The sequence below is a fragment of the Engystomops pustulosus genome, chromosome 4 (assembly GCF_040894005.1).
Source record: "Engystomops pustulosus chromosome 4, aEngPut4.maternal, whole genome shotgun sequence".
Taxonomy (NCBI): Eukaryota; Metazoa; Chordata; class Amphibia; order Anura; family Leptodactylidae; genus Engystomops; species Engystomops pustulosus.
Window position 1 is genome coordinate 194752109 of NC_092414.1, and position 23037 is coordinate 194775145.

The 23037-nt window shown below is 48.1% G+C and overlaps 1 protein-coding gene across 1 annotated transcript in view; it reads left to right on the forward strand.

Moving 5' to 3' along the window:
• The first annotated feature begins 664 nt into the window (after window positions 1-664).
• Window positions 665-23037, forward strand: part of LOC140127960 (G protein-coupled receptor kinase 5-like) — a 51936-nt gene continuing 29563 nt past the window's right edge. Inside the window, exon 1 of the mRNA XM_072149233.1 lies at window positions 665-1257. Within this exon, the coding sequence (XP_072005334.1) occupies window positions 1206-1257 (52 nt within the window). The 5' untranslated portion in view covers window positions 665-1205. The remainder of the gene's footprint in view (window positions 1258-23037) is intronic.

Here is a 23037-nt window from a genome sequence, read left to right on the forward strand (position 1 = left end):
TACACACTACACACCTCATACACAGCTCTGCCCCATACACACTACACACCTCATACACAGCTCTGCCCCATACACACTACACACCTCATACACAGCTCTGCCCCATACACACTACATACCTCATACACACAGCTCTGCCCCATACACACTACACACCTCATACACAGCTCTGCCCCATACACACTACATACCTCATACACACAGCTCTGCCCCATACACACTACATACGTTACATACACAGCTCTGCCCCATACACACTACATACCTCATACACAGCTCTGCCCCATACACACTACATACCTCATACACAGCTCTGCCCCATACACACTACACACCTCATACACAGCTCTGCCCCATACACACTACATACCTCATACACAGCTCTGCCCCATACACACTACACACCTCATACACAGCTCTGCCCCATACACACTACACACCTCATACACAGCTCTGCCCCATACACACTACACACCTCATACACAGCTCTGCCCCATACACACTACATACCTCATACACAGCTCCGTATCATACTATACACATTACCACACTCACTCACGTCCGTTACTATCACGCTCTCTGGGAGTGCTCACACCTCCCGCCACTCACTTCTCCAGCACAAGCCGCCACAGGCCCCTCCCCCGACACGTGACCGGTCACACGGGGCGTGACGTCAGCGCAGGTCCTTTAGCCGCTCGGCTGCTGCCCGTACATTGGCCGCCTCCAGTTCCATGTTACTTCCTGCTGCCCCGGGGCTCGTCACCCCCCGGTCAGGGAGCAGCAGTGGGGAGGATCCGCCATCCGCTGCCGCCACTACCTGTGTGTGAGGGGCTCCCCCTACCCTCCAAGTTACACTGCCCGGACCCCCATCCTGTGCGGGGCAGAGGGTACCTCCTCGCTCTCCCCTCTGCTCCTTCTCCTGAGAGATTCTTTATACTTTGTTATTTTTTTGTATTTTCCTCTGTACATAGTGGAGACTCGTATCATCTGTGACCCCAGGAGCCCCTGCTCCCCCTCCAGCACCTCCATCATTCTCACCAGCACAATATCTGGATCATTTTTCCATAGATTTAAGATTCCCAATCTGGGGGTGGATTCCCTGGATCTGTGGGACCCCCTGGATTACGTACTCGGACGACGCAGCGTTTCTTTTACCGTGATCCCAATGGTCGTTGCTGCGTCCGGTGTATGAGTCGCCGATTATCATGGAACTGGAAAATATCGTGGCCAACACTGTCCTGCTGAAAGCCCGGGAAGGTGAGGAGCACCGGATCTTATTATTTATCATAATAGTAACTGTGCTTCTATATTATTTCATATAAAATGTTGCAATTGTTCCTAATTCTATTTTGTTTTTATCTTAATTTTGTATTTATTAAGTCGTAATTGTCACTATAACATTTTTATATTATTTATTTTCATCTATTTTTAAGGTTCTTTTTAAATATTTTTGTTCTTAAAAGTACATTTTTATGCGTCTGATTACTAGAGATTGGGTCACTGTCAAAATGTAGTTTATAAGCCCCTATTAACTAATTTAATGGGCATCTTCTGAAGTTCAGTTTGATCCCAGGAGTCAGACACAACCCCCCCCCCCCCCCCCCCATTAGATACCGTGGATATGGGAGGGCAATTTAGGACACAAAACCACCAACAGGGTCTTATGGACCGGAGGTTTAGTTTCCTATTTTCGCCCTGTAGTTTTTTTCCTCCAGGCCCGCAACAAAATAAGTTTTATACTCCCCTTGATAGAGATGGGAGTACCAGAGGTGAGTCCGATGTGACATATCGGATTCCACTCTAGGTAAGTGCTTATTTTATGTCTACAGAGATGTAATAGGGAGATTCGGGACCCTTCGTCAATGTCCATCCACTCGACAGAAATGAACAGGGCAGTCCGGCCATGTGTGACTGGCTGCTTCAGTCATCTCTGGGAGTGATGGGGGATCCGATTGCGGTACATCAGACCACATCGGATCCATGTTCTCGTGTTAATAATAATAATAAATCTTTATTTGTATAGCGCCTACAGATTACGCAGCACTGCACAGAACTTGCCAAATCGTCACTATGGTGCTCCCATCACTGAGACCCCCATGATAAACAACTTCGGCCCTATCCTCTAGGAAAGTGGGAAAAAAAAAACCCTTTAATGCCATTCATGCTCTTCATGCAAACTTGCCTGGAAATCGGTAGCAAATTAACTTTCCCATTAAAAAGTGAGGGAAAAATAAATTCCATGCCCCACATCCTGAGTGGAAGTCATCAAAACAAAGGGCATGTGGGTTAAAAGAACAATATTGGATTTTAACCTGGTTTTTCAAGTAAGGCCCTTACTCACTGCAGGATGTGATACGTCCAATTCACATCACACTCGCAGCGTGTCAGTTCTGTTGCGGTTGTCACCATGTGGGCCAGTACCAGCCAGTACACCCTGTAAGTGTGATGCGAGTTGGACGTATTATACCAGCTGTTGTGTATAATACGTCCCAGTTCACACCTGCGTTTATCCATTACTATAATAACAGAAGTCTAACCAATCCGTTAAAATGCTGAAATCTACAATGGACATTGTAACGACTTCCATTTTTATACTTCCAGTGATGGGAGATAATAACAGAAGTCCGAACGCAGGTGTGAACTGTGCCGTACATTACTGCAGCCTGATCTCTGGTAGCCAGTCACAGTACAAGTTACACTGTGGTATCATCTGGTGCTGTGACGGACAGCTGGTCGATGTGTTTTATGCGCCCCCCCCCACGCCAAAAAGTCGGTTTCAAAATGCTATATTGTTTCGAGGCCTTTTTGTTAATAATGATAAATTGATAATCGTGGTCATGAAACGTAAGTGATGTTGGTTATAAAATATTTTCTAAAACATTCTGCGTAAAGAGCTGGAAAAATTCCTCTAACAACTAAGGGAATCTAATCAAGAAGTAATTAATATAACAATAAAAGATTCTACTTGTGTATTGTATATGTGATCAGTTTTTTTTTGTAATACATAAAGGGCGAGATGGCAGCACTCCTTCCAAGCACAGCGCTGCACAATGTATAATGGCTGTGCACGGTATTGCACGTGTGACACCACTTCTCCATGGCAGCCAATCAGTGGAGGTGTCATTCTCAAATTGATTACCTATCCTGGGGAAAGCCAATCAATTTTTATTTTTTAAATCCAGTCGATCCTGGTGTATTATTTATCATTTCATTACAGGAAGAATGTTGGTTAGAGCAGAGCTTTCTATACGTTATTGGGATCTCTGTTACATAAATGATAAGGCGCTGCCCCAGGAACCTTCCTTCTTGGGGGATAGACACTTACCTGCCAAAGGGGAGTCATTACCATGTACTCTGCAGTCACAGACAATTTACAGCTTATGTTTAATCACACAGTCTTAAGAGATCAATGGAGGAATTACCCAGGGTCTTATAGGAGATTTGTGAAGCATAAAAGTTATCCCTTCCCTACCGGATACAAGATAATTTGATGATCGGTTACTGTTCGTAGGTCTGAATGGTCAACCTTGACCCCCTGATAATATAGATAGATATATATAGATCTACACTCACCGGCCACTTTATTAGGTACACCATGCTAGTAACGGGTTGGACCCCCTTTTGCCTTCAGAACTTCCTCAATTCTTCGTGGCATAGATACAACAAGGTGCTGGAAGCTCCTCAGAGATTTTGGTCCATATTGACATGATGGCATCACACAGTTGCCGCAGATTTGTCGGCTGCACATCCATGATGCGAATCTCCCGTTCCACCACATCCCAAAGATGCTCTATTGAATTGAGATCTGGTGACTGGAGGCCATTTGTGTCCAGTGACCTCATTGTCATGTTCAAGAAACCAGTCTGAGATGATTCCAGCTTTATGACATGGCGCATTATCCTGCTGAAAGTAGCCATCAGATGTTACAGGGTACATTGTGGTCATAAAGGGATGGACATGGTCAGCAACAATACTCAGGTAGGCTGTGGCGTTGTACCAAGGGGCCCAAAGAGTGCCAAGAAAATATTCCCCACACCATGACACCACCACCACCAGCCTGAGCCGTTGATACAAGGCAGGATGGATCCATGCTTTCATGTTGTTGATGCCAAATTCTGACCCTACCATCCGAATGTCGCAGCAGAAATCGAGACTCATCAGACCAGGCAACGTTTTTCCAATCTTCTACTGTGCAAATTGTAGCCTCGGTTTCCTGTTCTCAGCTGAAAGGAGTGGCACCCAGTGTGGTCCTCTGCTGCTGTAGCCCATCTGCCTCAAAGTTCGACGTACTGTGCGTTCAAAGATGCTCTTCTGCCTACCTTGGTTGTAACGGGTGGCGATTTGAATCACGGTTGCCTTTCTATCAGCTCGAACCAGTCTGCCCATTCTCCTCTGACCTCTGGCATCAACAAGGCATTTCCGCCCACAGAACTGCCGCTCACTGGATGTTTTTTCTTTTTCGGACCATTCTCTGTAAACTCTAGAGATGGTTGTGCGTGAAAATCCCAGTAGATCAGCAGTTTCTGAAATACTCAGACCAGCCCTTCTGGCACCAACAACCATGCCACGTTCAAAGGCCTCAAATCACCTTTCTTCCCCATACTGATGCTCGGTGTGAACTGCAGGAGATTGTCTTGACCATGTCTACATGCCTAAATGCACTGAGTTGCCGTCATGTGATTGGCTGATTAGAAATTAAGTGTTAATGATCAGTTGGACAGGTGTACCTAATAAAGTCGCCGGTGAGTGTATAGAGGTGTGTGTGTGTGTATGTATGTATGTATGTATATATATATCTCCGAATAATATGCCAGTCTACAGGATTGTCTACAGATTTGATCAAAAATGGTTTATAGAAAAGTTGAATGCTGTAATTTTTGTGATTTCAACAAGTGGTTCCGGCTTTAGAAATATCTGAAATCGGTTGTGATCGCCGCCAAGGGAGGTAACTCTAAGCAATGCATTTTTACTGCAGTGGCCACTATAGGTAAAATGGAGTATTACACGTCGACTATTTAGTAGGTGGCTGCTGCTTTTTCTTTTTGAATGTGTATTTTGAAGTGAATAATGTCAGGGGGTGGTGAGCTTATGTATAAAGTCACACTTTGCCCTTTAATCATTAGAATGGCGCCAAATTGGAAAATAGGTGAAAGCATCTGCCCTGAAGGGGTCTGAGCTTCCTGATGGTAAAATTAGAGGGTTTCTCCAGTCATAAGAAACCCTTGCTGACTAGCTAAACTGATCGGTGGGTTTCTCTGTGATGGGACCCAGATGGATCACGAGAAAGGGTGTTCATAGACCCATTCCACCCAAGAGGAACAGAGCAGTTTGCATTCATCTCTACGGAGTGGACAGATGGACAAGTGTGGCGCTCGGCTATATCCATTGGCGCCATAGAGATGGATGGAGCAGCTGTTGTATGCGAGACTGGCTGCTCTGGTCATCTTGAGTGCAGCATGGGTACCTAGGACCCCGGTCCTCCTGATCCTTAGGGGTTCCATCACTGAGCAGCAAGTTAGACCTTAGGCAACTACTCTCTGGTACCTGCGTACTGTAGAGATAAAGTGGGGGATAGACTCTTGGCTTCAGTGCACACACATACTAGAGCCATGTAAATCGAGCTGCCGCACATGAGCTCTGAAGCTGGGAGCATATTTCCCACGCGCATGCGCCAGAGCCCAGTGTGACCCATCTAAAGCAACTCCAAACAGACAGAGGGAGGTGTACAGGGCGATGTTACACGCCTCCAGGCAGCAGAGAAGACTAGCAGAGCTTGACTTTATCCAGAAGCTCCTCCCTCCTGACCGTTTACAGCTCATTTCCATACTCAAAAAGTTCATTTTCACTACTTGAATTGGTTACTTAAAAAAATGAAGAACATCTTTGCACAAGACAACAGACGTTATTGAACATCCCAGTTCCCTTTAAGGCCCCTGTCGCTGCGTTCTGTAAGTAGTTATGTTTTCTCTTTTTGTGAAATATTAATAATTTGACCTTTTTTGCAAGAAATCCTCCAGTTCTGTGGAATGTTGCTGTTGGCAGGGAGGCAGCTGGCACGAGGAGGCCTGTGCGTCTTGTAGTAGTCTCATTCCAGGTAGAAATTGAGGGTTACGTCTCCGAGGCCGGATAATTGTATATTACAGCTGTAATGACATATACTCTCGTTTGTACCGGTAGTTGAGGATATAGAAGACTTCCTTAAAGAATAGACTTGGACTTCTTGGAAGTAAACTTCCTTTTAGGTGGTTTATTAAAGGGATTACATGAGATTAGTAAGACATTGCTGTTTACTGGGCTCGGGTGAGATACTGTAGATGTTGCCAAACAAATGTTCTATGGAAGGCTCTGTCATGTGTACGGCCAAGTAGAATAACATTGCTTAATTGTACTGATGTCGAGTTACCGCCTGCATTTTAGTCCAGAGTCTCACCCCTCTATTTATTTGGGAATCCTTTCTGCGCCCTTGGTGGTCGTAGAGGGTCCCCCTCTCTGTGTCCTCGGTGGTCAATGCAGCTCTGTCCCCTAGAGCAGCGTTCTTCAACCTCTGGGCCTGGAACACCCGGTGCCGGACCGGATCTCCTCGCCCTCGGTGGTTGTAGTGGACCTCCATTTCTGTGCGCCCTTGGTTGGAGCGGGACCCACCCCCCCTTTCTGCGCCCTCGGTGGTTGGAGCGGGGACCTAAAGACAAGGGGACATTATAGGTGTGTGGGGGGGTTATTATAATGTCTTCTTATCAAAACATTAAAAGGGGGGATACAGAAAAAAGGGCAGCTGCAGGAAAGGGGGTATTTTAGACCAGGGGCTTCAGGCAATGGAACATTATATGGGTTAGATATGGACTATTCGCGGGGCACACAGTTTTATTTTCCAGGGACCATAGTTAAAGGGTTACTCGGCCCGGTCCCTGGTAAAAACATTTTTTTGGGTGCACCCGGTCCCCAGATACAAAAAGCTTGGGGTACACTGCCCTAGAGGTCACAGCAGTATACTATATGAGGATAGTCTTGGTGCCCATGGTTTTATCCATATCTGAGATAAATGCATTGGGTATAAATTCACATTATTATGTAGATTATAACCTGTGGAGGTGAAGCTGCCCCAATATGATGGGAAAGGAGGAGCCCTAACCCAAGACGTATAATTATAAGAAGAAATCCTGTGTAATGTATACACCGGAGAGGCTTATCAGAACGTTACTGCTGCATGGTGACACGTGGAGTGATTATAAGTATTATAGTAATTATGTGACAGGCGAAGTCAGGACAACAATGTCATTCACATCATGAGGGATTGTGTGTATTGTCCATCACATCATTCACATCTGTGGGACCTCAAGTGATGTCTTAGACATGAGTGGAGCGCTTGTGGAGGCTGCTCACCCCTTCTGCACTATAATATACTGCCTGCAAGTTGTACATGGTGTCCTATCTACAGGTAGCATGTCATAGAGCAGTGGTGGCGAACCTATGGCACTGGTGCCAGAGGTGGCACTCGGAGTCCTCTCTGTGGGCACCCAGGCCATCACCCCAGCATGGAGTTCACCAGACAGGACTCAAAGAATCTTCCTACAGAATCTTCCTAAAATGAATTTGCCCTCCTCCTTTCAACTGCATTGTTGTCCTTAAGAGGCTGAAAAATTGAAAGTTATCAAAGAACAAGGAGAAATAAATTACTGCTTATATTGCTGTGCTGGCACTTTGCAATAAATAAGTGGCTTTTGGATAAAGTTTGGGCACTCAGGCTCTAAAAGGTTCGCCATCACTGGTGTAGAACATGAGGAGCTAAGCAGAGTGTACAAAGTGTTGTATCTACAGGTAGCATGTTATAGAGCAGCAGCAGATGCACAGGTTGTACATGGTGTCCTATCTGCAGGCAGTATGTTATAGAGCAGGAGGAGCTGAGCACAGTGTACTTAGTGTCGTATGTACATGTAGCATGTTATAGAGCAGAAAGAGCTAAGCAGATTGTACATAGTGTTGTATCTACAGGTAGTATGTTATAGAGCAGCAGGAGATGCACAGATTGTACATAGTGTCCTATCTGTAGGATGGTATAAAAGCGAGCCTCCTTATTTATTAATCCTGGATATCCTCTTTGAAGGTAATCTGACTGGTAACTGATTTGCTTTTTTGCCTAAACTGCAGTACAATCCAGCTTTGCAGAACCTCTTTAACATAAAGACCAATTTTCTTTTTCATTCACTGGGGGACCTTTCTGCGCCTCTTTGGGAGTATTTGTACATTTTCCTGAAGTGTCTGCGTTGTAGTGTTCCTAATGTATCGTGTTTTGTTTAATTTGGGCCTTCTTCACCTTAGTGACTTTAGAGGCGCAATGTCCTACCTCCCCCATACTCAGATATTTACTTTGCACAATCACTAGCCGCCAAAAAATACACATGAAGGCACAAAGAGAGAGACAAAATAGGCGCATGTATCACATTCTGTGCGAAGAAAGAGCGGAAAAACTAGCACAAAAGCAAAGCCTCGGACCAAATACAGATGCATGCGCCCTTTTATCCTATGCAGCAGCGGAGGCAGTGTAATGGGGGTAATAGTGCATGGCCCTGCTGTGCTCTGAGCTCTGTGCACTACAGCTGTGCCCTGTCTCTTTTATATACCGTATATGCCGGCGTATAAGACGACTGGGCGTATAAGACGACCCCCAACTTCTGCCCTAAAAATATAGAATTTGGCATATACTCACTGTATAAGACTACCCCTCTCCCAAATGAAAAAAAGTCTGCTTAAAACTTTGCATAACAAACAAGAGAGCAAGTGCCTGGTGATCATAACTGTAAGCTGCGATATTAATGAAGATCCGACATGCTTCTGTAAGTGCCGCCTGTGACCCCCAGCTCTGTGACGCCGACCGCTGTGACAGGGCGGCTGCATTAGCATACAGCGCGCCGCCCCGTCAGCGTGTACTAAGCCTCTGCTAATGACTGTGAGAGGCGGGCTGCCGCGCATGCGCGGCGGTCCCAGGAAGCGGCTCTCTGCGCCCTGACAGGGAAAAAAAACACCTCACACAGTGCGGCCCCCGTATATCCGGCGTATAAGACGACCCCCCACTGTAGCCATTATTTTAAGGGGTTAAAAAGTAGTCTTATACGCCAGTATATACAGTACTTAATAACATTCCTATAGAGGATAATAATACAACTAGAGCGCTGTGTTTCCTGTGCCCTCAGGGAGGGCTGGATACATGACGTAGTCCGGAGGGCTCCTTCCCTCCCACTATCTCCAGACACATCTGATTAAACTGTTTATTTCTGCAGGATTTTATGTTATTTATATAGGGGGTCAAAAAGATTTTTTTACTGCAGATTTTGGCCTCAATTCCCCCCATCAGGCGCTGCCAGACACCTCTGCAGTAGAGTTTAAACTTTAAAACATTGAAAAACATCTCCTCTACGGATAATGGGTAGTGTGTGGAATTCAAACTAAGCCACTCGCCCCCCCCCCCTCTCTGCGTCCTAGGTAGCTGCTCCTCTGTGGTCCTTGGTAATTGCTGCTGATGCCGCTCCTTGGTGCCCAGCTCTGTGGTCCCCAGTAGCCGCTGTCGCTCCTTGGTGCCCAGCTCTGTGGTCCCCGGTAGCCGCTGTCGCTCCTTGGTGCCCCGCTCTGTGGTCCCCGGTAGCCGCTGCCGCTCCTTGGTGCCCTGTGGTCCTTGGTAGTTGCTGCTGATGCCGCTCCTTGGTGCCCCGCTCTGTGGTCCCCGGTAGCCGCTGCCGCTCCTTGGTACCCTGCTCTGTGGTCCCCGGTAGCCGCTGCCGCTCCTTGGTGCCCTGCTCTGTGGTCCCCGGTAGTTGCTGCTGACGCCGCTCCTTGGTGCCCCGCTCTGTGGTCCCCGGTAGCCGCTGCGGCTCCTTGGTGCCCTGCGGTCCTTGGTAGCCGCTGCCGCTCCTTGGTGCCCTGCTCTGTGGTCCCCGGTAGCCGCTGCCGCTCCTTGGTGCCCTGCTCTGTGGTCCCCGGTAGTTGCTGCTGACGCTGCTCCTTGGTGCCCTGCTTTGTGGTCCCTGGTAGCTGCTGCCGCTCCTTGGTGCCCTGCTCTGTGGTCCCCGGTAGCCGCTGCCGCTCCTTGGTGCCCTGCTCTGTGGTCCCCGGTAGTTGCTGCTGACGCTGCTCCTTGGTGCCCTGCTCTGTGGTCCCCGGTAGTTGCTGCTGACGCTGCTCCTTGGTGCCCTGCTCTGTGGTCCCCGGTAGTTGCTGCTGACGCCGCTCCTTGGTGCCCGCTCTGTGGTCCCCGGTAGCCGCTGCCGCTCCTTGGTGCCCTGCGGTCCTTGGTAGTTGCTGCTGATGCCGCTCCTTGGTGCCCCGCTCTGTGGTCCCCGGTAGCCGCTGCCGCTCCTTGGTGCCCTGCTCTGTGGTCCCCGGTAGCCGCTGCCGCTCCTTGGTGCCCTGCTCTGTGGTCCCCGGTAGTTGCTGCTGACGCTGCTCCTTGGTGCCCTGCTCTGTGGTCCCCGCTAGCCGCTGCCGCTCCTTGGTACCCTGCTCTGTGGTCCCCGGTAGTTGCTGCTGACGCTGCTCCTTGGTGCCCTGCTCTGTGGTCCCTGGTAGCCGCTGCCGCTCCTTGGTGCCCTGCTCTGTGGTCCCCGGTAGTTGCTGCTGACGCCGCTCCTTGGTGCCCCGCTCTGTGGTCCCTGGTAGCCGCTGCCGCTCCTTGGTGCCCTGCGGTCCTTGGTAGTTGCTGCTGATGCCGCTCCTTGGTGCCCCGCTCTGTGGTCCCCGGTAGCCGCTGCCGCTCCTTGGTGCCCTGCTCTGTGGTCCCCGGTAGCCGCTGCCGCTCCTTGGTGCCCTGCTCTGTGGTCCCCGGTAGTTGCTGCTGACGCTGCTCCTTGGTGCCCTGCTCTGTGGTCCCTGGTAGCCGCTGCCGCTCCTTGGTGCCCTGCTCTGTGGTCCCCCGTAGTTGCTGCTGATGCCGCTCCTTGGTGCCCTGCTCTGTGGTCCCTGGTAGCCGCTGCCGCTCCTTGGTGCCCTGCTCTGTGGTCCCCGGTAGTTGCTGCTGCCGCTGCTCCTTGGTGCCCTGCTCTGTGGTCCCTGGTAGCTGCTGCCGCTCCTTGGTGCCCTACTCTGTGGTCCCCGGTAGTTGCTGCTGACGCTGCTCCTTGGTGCCCTGCTCTGTGGTCCCTGGTAGCCGCTGCCGCTCCTTGGTGCCCTGCTCTGTGGTCCCCGGTAGTTGCTGCTGACGCTGCTCCTTGGTGCCCTGCTCTGTGGTCTCTGGTAGCCGCTGCCGCTCCTTGGTGCCCTGCTCTGTGGTCCCCGGTAGTTGCAGCTGACGCTGCTCCTTGGTGCCCTGCTCTGTGGTCCCTGGTAGCCGCTGCCGCTCCTTGGTGCCCTGCTCTATGGTCCCCGGTAGTTGCTGCTGACGCTGCTCCTTGGTGCCCTGCTCTGTGGTCCCCGGTAGTTGCTGCTGACGCTGCTCCTTGGTGCCCTGCTCTGTGGTCCCTGGTAGCCGCTGCCGCTCCTTGGTGCCCTGCTCTGTGGTCCCCGGTAGTTGCTGCTGACGCTGCTCCTTGGTGCCCTGCTCTGTGGTCCCCGGTAGTTGCTGCTGACGCTGCTCCTTGGTGCCCTGCTCTGTGGTCCCTGGTAGCCGCTGCCGCTCCTTGGTGCCCTGTTCTGTGGTCCCCGGTAGTTGCTGCTGACGCTGCTCCTTGGTGCCCTGCTCTGTGGTCCCTGGTAGCTGCTGCCGCTCCTTGGTGCCCTGCTCTGTGGTCCCCGGTAGTTGCTGCTGACGCTGCTCCTTGGTGCCCTGCTCTGTGGTCCCCGGTAGCCGCTGCCGCTCCTTGGTGCCCTGCTCTGTGGTCCCCGGTAGTTGCTGCTGACGCTGCTCCTTGGTGCCCCGCTCTGTGGTCCCCGGTAGCCGCTGCCGCTCCTTGGTGCCCTGCTCTGTGGTCCCCGGTAGTTGCTGCTGACGCTGCTCCTTGGTGCCCTGCTCTGTGGTCCCTGGTAGCTGCTGCCGCTCCTTGGTGCCCTGCTCTGTGGTCCCCGGTAGTTGCTGCTGACGCTGCTCCTTGGTGCCCTGCTCTGTGGTCCCTGGTAGCCGCTGCCGCTCCTTGGTGCCCTGCTCTGTGGTCCCCGGTAGTTGCTGCTGACGCTGCTCCTTGGTGCCCCGCTCTGTGGTCCCCGGTAGCCGCTGCCGCTCCTTGGTGCCCTGCTCTGTGGTCCCCGGTAGCCGCTGCCGCTCCTTGGTGCCCTGCTCTGTGGTCCTCGGTAGTTGCTGCTGACACTGCTCCTTGATGTCCCCTGTGTGTCCCTCAGTAGTCGGCGCCGCTGCTACCTGGACCCCTCTGCATCCCTTGGTAGTCGCTGGCACTCCTTGGCCCCCCTCAGTATTTGCCGCTGACACTCTTTGGTCCCTCTCTGGCCTCCTCTGCGTTCCTCGCTAGTCGGACATATTTTTCATCCCCTTTAAGTAGAGAAATTGGCTGACCCTGTAGGTATCGCTCGGTCGGATTCGGAGATGAATATGACCCTGTGCAGTCAATTTAAGTTGTATGATCTTCTGTTATACCATAAGCTCCCAATGCTTGGATAGCACAGAGAATACATGCATGCTCAGCCTCCCTGGTCCGGAGCAATAACCATCGGCTGAACATGTTCTCAGTTATGTGGTGTGATGTTAGGGCGATGTTCACATGTGGGCGGCAAATCTATCATGGATGACTAGGCAGACCGCTCAGTAAGGGGGTCTCCAGGACTCTGCTGGATCCCCACATGTGTGTATTCACTGCATTGGGTGGATCATTTCATTTTAAGTTGCAATATGATTTATGCCGTCAGTATAGTTATATTTAGACCCGTCTGGTGCTTGGACTGTGTCCCCAATCTCTGGAGATAAGATTGAACTCCAGAGTCTATTGTATAAACAGCCACCTTGTCACCTCCCAGAACTGGTGTCACTTTCCTTCTCGGAAGAGACGGAGCAGGGATTTATTACACTGGTGACGTTATATCGGGTCATTCATTATAGCATTGAGCTAAATATTCCCCCCTATATTAAAGGAAATGTAGCATGGATAAACCAGGGGCACTTACTCACAAACCCCATTGCACCAAGACTGTGATAATCTTCTCATATTTGTTATCCATGGCCACCTTCCTTCTAAAATCGACTTTTAAAATTATACTAATGAGCCAGAAATGCTGCGAGGGGTGTTACCAGAGACCCTCCATGCTGCTAATTCACCTGCTGTAACAGTGTGCAACGAGCAGCCAAACTTGTTCTGTCTTGGTTCTGGTGTCATTGTAAAGATGAGAAATTTCTCTTTCAATTTGTCTTCTCTTTCAGCCTTAGATTTTGCCTGAAATCAGTCACTTTTATAACTCTTCTCTGCTCAATGTCGCACGGAGGAGAATTTTTTTTTTTTTTTTGTATGTATATAAGAGTATTAACGGAAGAGAGAGGACATTTCGTTCCTTAGCTTGTGGTGTAGGTTTCTTTTATCCGCAGCCTCATTGTTATACTGTTGGAGGTGCCCAGAAGCTTCCAAAATTCCAGTGTTCTTGTTGGGAACGTTCCTCTGATATTCTGTTTCCTGCAACTTGTCTACCTATTTCCTCCATCCATGTGAGTTGTCTATGAGTCAGATACTTGCACTTTAAACATGTTTTCCCATAGAAGTCATTAAAAGACAAAGGATTAGACTCGTTGTCAAAACTGTTTATATGTTCAGAAACACAAAACTCTACGGTTCAGATGCAAACTTCAGGGGAAGTAAATAGTAGTCCAAAGCTGGTGCCCGAATTCCCAAAAGTGACTGCTTTAATGTCACTGTGTAATAAGAGGCAACATCCTATAGGGGAGTCAAATGCAACTGCTTCATCTCAGGTGGAAGCATAGCACGTAATTCCGATTTTCTCCTGTAGGAGTGCTGTAGAGGAATGCATCCTGTCTAGCTTTGGAGGAACCATAGCATGTAATTCTTCATTTCCCCTGTGGGAGTGCAGTAGCGCCAGTGAATGGTAACTGTCTGACTCTGATTAAGATGATTGTAGGTTCCCCCTTTGCAGAATAGTGAGGGCTGTATACGATAACCTGTCATGTACATGTGGTAAAAAGGATGTGCAATTTTTTAAAAATTTTTCTATCTGTGTGACACACGATTTTCTAGTGCAGGACTAGCTCTATCACCAGATTTGAAAGTATTTTAGGATTTATGTAATTGTGTATTCTATATACATGTTATGCTAATTCGCCTTGCTCCCTTTTCATATAAGAATAAACCTCCCCTCGCCGGATTTTCTTCTTATGTTTGAGGCGCATAAAATTAGAGATGGTTTGTAATTGCTAGCTAATTTGGGAAATACTGTGACTCAAGTATAAGCCTAGGGTGGAAAATGCATTGGTCACCGCCTCCCCCCGGTAATAATCTGACCCATGCTGCAGCCTCCCCCTTGTAATAATCTGACCCATGCTGCAGCCTCCCCCTTGTAATAATCTGACCCATGCTACAGCCTCCCCCACAGTAATGAAATGTTCTATAGCAGCAGCCCCCCCATGACGAACAGAGACGTGTCCATAAACTCCGCCCACGCATACAATGTGATCTCAGCAGTGGCGGGTCATAGTTCATGGACTTGTGTGTAATAATATAATTAAATACTTAATATGTTATTGATCTTTAAAAATAAAATATTAATAATATAATTTATTAAGAACTAATTAACAAAACAATGCAAAATAATAAATATAATTTTATATCCTATATAATTTTCATTAAAAAAAATATTAATAAAATATTTTTGTTACTATAATAAAAAAAATAATACAATGATTGCAATATTCATTTTTATAATAAAATATTTAAAATATTAATAATATTTAATTAATTTTTAATTTTATTTAATTTTTATTTTTCTGCATGAAGTAGTTACGTTTGGTAAAAACACTCCTTCTTGGGATAGGGGGTAACTGCCTGAGCATTAGGTTCTGACCACAGTAGGGAAGAGCTACTACATCAATGACATTAATGGGAATTATAGTGTTTTTTTTTTTTTTTTTTTTTTTCTTTTTTAAATGGAGTTTCCCAAGTAAATTGGGCTCTGGTCCGAGCAGCTGTCAGACCCTGCTATCCTTGTTGATGTGGTGCAAAAAAACAAAAAACAAAAACCTTTCAAATCAAGAAATTCTGGATTTTGCTTATTGGGCAATGGACCCTTAATCAATGATACAAGTATAGCTATGTATAGCGCCATCCTATTCCACAGCGCTGTATAGATCATAGGGGGAGAGATACAAACACTATAAAGCATTACAGAGCATAGTCAGAGCGAGGGACCTGCTCACAAGAGCTTACAGTCTAAGATCCACCCTTTATATCAGATTCCTCTTTAATCTTTGGACATGGATTTGGATGCAGTTTTTCAACTATTGGATAAATATTTTTTTTTACCAATTTTTGAAAGAAATTTTAAGAGATAAGCCAGGACCCTCTGATATCAGAGGTGGTGGTTGTTCTCCCCCCCCCTCCTCGGTCCAGGTTTTCGTGCTGCTCGCTGGTGGGTTCGGCACCATCTGGCATCACGTCTCCTGCCAAGTGATTTCTCCCAGCCGCAGTTTATCCCTCTAAATTCACTTGTCCCATCTCCATCTAATCTCATCACTCTGTTATTTCAACCATAAAAAGCTGCTTATTTCTCTTGGTTTATGTTGATTTATTCTATTCATCGGGATCCAAAATTTTTTTGGTTGTTGTTGTTTTCTTGAGCTCTGAATCTTCTTCATGTCCATAGACCTGCATTATAAGACCCTGACCACCTCCCATCTCCTCACTAAGGAGCTGCTTCTTGAATATTGAACTCTGATAAAGTATTACTCGTGGAAGATGTATGCAGCCCAAAAATAATAATGTGCCTGAGGATATTTTATACAGGGAGCTGAATTATGTGATTTGGGTTTGGGTCAGGGTTAAATAAACAGAGTCCTGATTCACTGGTAGGTCACTGATTACTCCACCCACACACACAGTGATTGTGGGCGGGGTAAGCGGGACTCTCATAGCCAATCACTGTGTGAGGGCAGGGTATCTAGGACTCTCAGCACCACACAGTGATTGGCTGTAAGAATTCCCCTTACCCCGCCCGCAATCACTGTGTGTCTGGGTGGAGTAATCAGGAACCTGCTACACCCATATAAAGTGAATCACTACTCTCACTGTCAGTCACTGTATGTGGGCGGGATAACCAGGACTCTCGCTGCCAATTACTGTATGCGGGTGGGGTAATCAGGACTCTTGCTGTGTGCTTGTGGGCGGGGTAATTGGAACTTTTGCTGTGTGCTTGTGGGCGGGGTAATGGGGACTCTTGCTGTGTGCTTGTGGGCAGGGTAATGGGGACTCTTGCTGTGTGCTTGTGGGCGGGGTAATGGGGACTCTTGCTGTGTGCTTGTGGGCGGGGTAATTGGGACTCTTGCTGTGTGCTTGTGGGCGGGGTAATTGGGACTCTTGCTGTGTGCTTGTGGGCGGGGTAATTGGGACTCTTGCTGTGTGCTTGTGGGCGGGGTAATTGGGACTCTTGCTTTGTGCTTGTGGGCGGGGTAATTGGGACTCTTGCTGTGTGCTTGTGGGCGGGGTAATTGGGACTCTTGCTGTGTGCTTGTGGGCGGGGTAATTGGGACTTTTGCTGTGTGCTTGTGGGCGGGGTAATTGGGACTTTTGCTGTGTGCTTGTGGGCGGGGTAATTGGGACTTTTGCTGTGTGCTTGTGGGCGGGGTAATGGGGACTCTTGCTGTGTGCTTGTGGGCGGGGTAATTGGGACTCTTGCTGTGTGCTTGTGGGCGGGGTAATTGGGACTCTTGCTGTGTGCTTGTGGGCGGGGTAATTGGGACTTTTGCTGTGTGCTTGTGGGCGGGGTAATTGGGACTTTTGCTGTGTGCTTGTGGGCGGGGTAATTGGGACTCTTGCTGTGTGCTTGTGGGCGGGGTAATGGGGACTCTTGCTGTGTGCTTGTGGGCGGGGTAATGGGGACTCTTGCTGTGTGCTTGTGGGCGGGGTAATTGGGACTCTTGCTGTGTGCTTGTGGGCGGGGTAATTGGGACTCTTGCTGTGTGCTTGTGGGCGGGGTAATTGGGACTCTTGCTGTGTGCTTGTGGGCGGGGTAATTGGGACTCTTGCTGTGTGCTTGTGGGCGGGGTAATTGGGACTCTTGCTGTGTGCTTGTGGGCGGGGTAATTGGGACTTTTGCTGTGTGCTTGTGGGCGGGGTAATCGGGACTTTTGCTGTGTGCTTGTGGGCGGGGTAATCGCGACTCTTGCTGTGTGTGCTTGTGGGCGGGGTAATCGCGACTCTTGCTGTGTGTGCTTGTGGACGGGGTAATCGCGACTCTTGCTGTGTGTGCTTGTGGACGGGGTAATCGCGACTCTTGCTGTGTGTGATTGTGGGCGGGGTAATCGCGACTCTTGCTGTGTGTGATTGTGGGCGGGGTAATCGCGACTCTTGCTGTGTGTGCTTGTGGGCGGGGTAATCGCGACTCTTGCTGTGTGTGCTTGTGGGCGGGGTAATCGCGACTCTTGCTGTGTGTGCTTGTGGGCGGGGTAATCGCGACTCTTGCTGTGTGTGCTTGTGGGCGGGGTAATCGCGACTCTTGCTGTGTGTGCTTGTGGGCGGGGTAATCGCGACTCTTGCTGTGTGTGCTTGTGGGCGGGGTAATGGGGACTTTAGTCGTGTGTGTGCGCAGGCTTAGACTTCTGTATAAGCTTAAAGGACAACTTTCGAGCAGATTTTGTCACGGTTCTGTGGCTCAGCGGATATCAAACTAAATGTGATCAGGTGCTATTTGTCGATTATGAATATTATTACACCATTAATTCATTGTTTCAGTTATCGCTCGCGCATTCCACACACTGTAATTTTTGGATTCTACCTCCTTTAAGCAATATTTTGTGATGGGCCTGCTAATCTTTATATGTAAGATGATCACAAAAGAGATGAATATAAAATTAGGAATATAAGTTTAGTCAAAAGAAAATGATGGCCTCTTACTCAAATGCTTGATGTCTTGGGCCAAGGCAAAACTTTTTTCAAGGTGGTGCTTAGTACTTTGTAGTACTGTAGTACTTTGTCTCCTTGGATCTCGACATTGTCGAGAGAAGACTTGTGCAGAGGGTGGGGGTTCCCTATCATGAAGCAGTGATGGCGGGTGTGTGTATGGACCTGTGATCTCCCATGGGTGCTGCCCTTGTTATGGGTATGGCATGATGGAGCTGGGGATCTCCATAACCTCTTTGGACATCATGTCATTGGAAACTTTCTAACTTCCTGGACCATTGTTCTTCAGAGATTTGGACTCTACTGATCTTCTCAAACTGAGCCATTGACTTGTGATACAGCGGAGGCTAGTTATTTTGTCATTTTAGGAATAGTAATACAGATGGTTTTGACTCTGGCAGGGGATGTAAGTGAGAACCCATAGAGAAATGTTCTGCATCTTAATCCCGTCTCTGGCTTCTTACGTGGGGCTTACTGGTTTTATGTGAAGCTTCTTTACTTGTGTAACATCTGTGGTTCCATCTGGAATCCTCTGGTCACGGTGATGGGGTGGGTGCTCCTGATTGGATAAAAGATAAGAATGCTTAATTTTGTGACCGCATATTGATGCCAAACGTGACGTATGTATAGAAGTCATGTTTTATGGTTCTGGGGTTGGCCTGTCCTTCCTATTCGATGAGTTCAAATATCATGGAATGAGACGTGTCTTGGTAAGACGAAGACTTGGAGCAAAACCACCCGTTGTGTCACTGCAGATATGGTGGATAAGCCCAAATTTTAGATATTGAGGTTACTAGGCAAAGCTAGACAGGAGTTGCGACTTCTATGGAAGTAACAAATCTGTCTAATTAGATACTAACACGTACACATATTAGGGTATAGAGAAGGTCCAAGACCACCAAACGTAAAGATATGGCATTATGTGGATTGTTCAAGTACCACGCTGCATCTGTGGACCAATTTAGGTTATTATTGTTGGGATAGTTGGTGGTGGGTGTCTGTTCTGAGGTAGATTCCTTAGAATGTAGGCTTCATGGGAGAAGGGATAGCAATGAAGTGTGACGTCCTGGAAAGAAGTTTCCAGCAGTCAGACCCCAGACCACTGAACTACAAACTTCTAATCTTACTCTCAATCCAGGCCAAACCATTAAACACATTCACGTTCTAGACCAGACCCCTTATCTCATAGGTGGGCAATGCTTCTATTTCGTCCCCCACTTTTCTGAACAATAGGAGCATGTTGCACTACAGATGATGGTTTGAGCTGTGGTATCACTGGTATGTAATCCTGAGGGTCCCATTGATCTGACAGTGATGGCCTAGCGTCTACATGAGGTTTTTAGTTGGTGTACACGGCCTGTGTATGTGTCAGGGCCTCACATCTCCATCATTTTGAATACAGGCGGTCCCCTACTTAAGAACACTCGACTTACATATGACCCCTAGTTACAAACGCACCTCTGGATATTGGTAATTTATTGTACTTTAGTCCTAGGCTACAATAATCAGCTGTAACAGATATCACAGGTGTCTGTAATGAAGCTTTAGTGTTAATCCTGATTCTTATGACAACCCAACACTTTTAAAATCCAATTGTCACAGAGACCAAAAAAGTTCTGGCTGGGGTTACTATGATAAAATATACAGTTCCGACTTACATACAAATTCAACTTAAGAACAAACCTACAGTCCCTATCTTGTATGTAACCCGGGGACTGCCTGTACTCCTGTAAACCTCATACAAAGGCTTGGAGAAACCCTCACAGGAAACAAGGGCAATGAGTAGTGTTTAGAGAATTTGGATGTATGTAAATTATCCATAATCTTGATCGAGGAACAATAACGTGTCCAGACCATCAATCTGTCATGAATCGGCACTGTTAAACCTAAGAGTAACCTCAGGATTTGTGAACCTGCTAAGAGCTTCTGATGATACTAAATCCCATGCAAATCACCAGTGGCCGCCATGTTCAAAGGTACAATGTAAGGAGGTGCCCACCAGGCCCCAAGTGTCCTCCTTCACTACTGCAGGAATTGGTGTTATTGCTATCTACTTCAGAGTCGCCTGCTTACCATCTATAGGGGTCAATCACATACAGTTTAATGGGTGTCCTATGACCAATACTTAATGTCTATTGAAAGAGCTTGTGTTCCTGGTTGACCATTCATAGGATGTTGGACTGACCAGGGGCAGACTGATCAATCTGTGGTTTCGGGAATGGCTCTGGAATGACTCTTGTCTACATGTGTATTGAGAGCAGGAACAGATAGATGTGTATTTCATGGTGGAAGGTCCTGCTCACTATAAAATTTGGTGAGTCATCGGTGGAGAGATGGATTAATTGATGGATACTTATGACCACAATGGGTCTGGTGCAATGTATATTGGATGAAACTCCTGTATAGGCACTTCAACTAGTGCAGGATGCTGTGTAAATGGCAGATGAACTTTTTGGGGGGTTACAATTAATTTACCATCAAATAATCAAACCTTTTATAGGAAATCTACTATAATAATCCATCATGATAAACTCATCATATTTACTTATTTCCATATTTGTTATCCATTGCCTTCTGAATTTATGCCAGAAAGGCTCTGGAGTGCATTAGCAGAGCCCCTCTGTACTGCAGAGTTACAGGCTGTTACACTCTCCCCACTGTCCACTGAAACATCCTCTGCTGCAGTGAGATTACATCAGGCAGAGGGATGGGGAAGTGCTGCGGGAGAGGGAGACCTATGAAGCTACAGCACAGAGGGGGCTATAATATAGCCCCTAGAGCATTTCAGGCTCATTAGCATTTTTATAAAAGTTGATTTTAGAAGGATGGAGGCCATGGTGAACACCTATAAGAAGATTCATTCTCATAGACTGTAAGCTCTTGTGTCACCCCCCCCCCCATAGACTGTAAGCTCTTGTGTCACCCCCCCCCCATAGACTGTAAGCTCTTGTGTCACCCCCCCCCATAGACTGTAAGCTCTTGTGTCACCCCCCCCCCCATAGACTGTAAGCTCTTGTGTCACCCCCCCCCCATAGACTGTAAGCTCTTGTGTCACCCCCCCCCCATAGACTGTAAGCTCTTGTGTCACCCGCCCCCCCCCCATAGACTGTAAGCTCTTGTGTCACCCCCCCCCCCCATAGACTGTAAGCTCTTGTGTCACCCCCCCCCCATAGACTGTAAGCTCTTGTGTCACCCCCCCCCATAGACTGTAAGCTCTTGTGTCACCCGCCCCCCCCCATAGACTGTAAGCTCTTGTGTCACCCCCCCCCCCATAGACTGTAAGCTCTTGTGTCACCCGCCCCCCCCCCCATAGACTGTAAGCTCTTGTGTCACCCGCCCCCCCCCCATAGACTGTAAGCTCTTGTGTCACCCGCCCCCCCCCATAGACTGTAAGCTCTTGTGTCCCCCCCCCCCCCATAGACTGTAAGCTCTTGTGTCACCCCCCCCCATAGACTGTAAGCTCTTGTGTCACCCCCCCCATAGACTGTAAGCTCTTGTGTCACCCGCCCCCCCCCCCATAGACTGTAAGCTCTTGTGTCACCCGCCCCCCCCCATAGACTGTAAGCTCTTGTGTCACCCGCCCCCCCCCATAGACTGTAAGCTCTTGTGTCACCCCCCCCCCCATAGACTGTAAGCTCTTGCGTCACCCCCCCCATAGACTGTAAGCTTTTGTGTCACCCCTCCTCCTCATAGACTGTAAGCTCTTGTGTCACCTCCTCATCCTCATAGACTGTAAGCTCTTGTGTCACCCCTCATCCTCATAGACTGTAAGCTCTTGTGTCACCCGCCCCCCCCCATAGACTGTAAGCTCTTGTGTCACCCCCCCCCCCATAGACTGTAAGCTCTTGCGTCACCCCCCCCATAGACTGTAAGCTTTTGTGTCACCCCTCCTCCTCATAGACTGTAAGCTCTTGTGATTAGGGCCCTCAGTCCTATTGTTCCATGTGACTTTGTGTACTCAGTAGTGTAATATTATATTTGTAGATGTCCCCTATGATTTGTAAAGCTACAGAATAAGATGGCGCTATATGAATAAAGATGATTATTTTTATTACCACAGTCCCGGTGCCTGGATCTATGAGTAAGTGCCCCTGGTTTATCATGATGGATTTTGAGGGTAGATTTTCTTTAAGGAAGTTTTACATAAAACATCAGAAAAGTATCAGCTCCCCCTCCCCCTGTCTTACAATGTGGTAACTTGGAGTACACCCTGTGGTAAATCCTCCCCCGATGCTTTCCGTGTAGTGGCGTCTATTACAGATTGCGGTGTATCCCCCCCGGCCTTTGTCACCCATGTTCTGACCTTTATTACACCCTGCGGTCCGTGGCCCCATCCCGTGGCCTGCGCGGTGTTATTGTGGTAGACTCCGCTCTGCTGTGTTATGTCCTGCTCCTACAAGAGCTGATGACTTTGGCACCGCGCCCCAATTTTGTGTCGTGAGCGCTGACTTCATTCCAGGAGGAAACGTTTGTGTTGTGATAAGACAATCAGATTTTTTTTTTATTTTATTTTTTAACCTGCTGTTTAATTTGATTGCATTATTGAATATTTACTTTTTGGTAGGGCAATTAAATCCGGGTAAACAGTGCCGCCGTACGCTGTGCCAAGGTTACCGCGAAGGGTGCCCTGTGCATACATAAGCCCTGGATGGGTGCCCTTCCCTAAGCATTAGGTCAGCATGAACTTTTGCTTGGCTGGATTTTGCGACGGAATGTAAGATATTTGACTATTGTCGTTAAGTTTAAGTAATAAAATCCAATTTAAAAAAAAAAAAATTAAGGTTACAATATTGGCAGCACATGTGTGATACTCCCATACTGCCCTATGTGTGTTACTCAGTTCTTGGGAAACACTTTATGAGGTTAAGGCCTACATCATTATGTATTTAGCTGGGAGGTAGCTTGCTGTTCAGAAACTTTCCTCCCTATGCAGAATGGACCATGCTAGTTAAAGGGGTTGGCCACTTTACCTCATGTTTTGTGTAATGTGGGGGAGATTTATCATCAAGTTTCTGAGGTAAAACTGTGCTATGTGCTCATGGAAACCAATCAG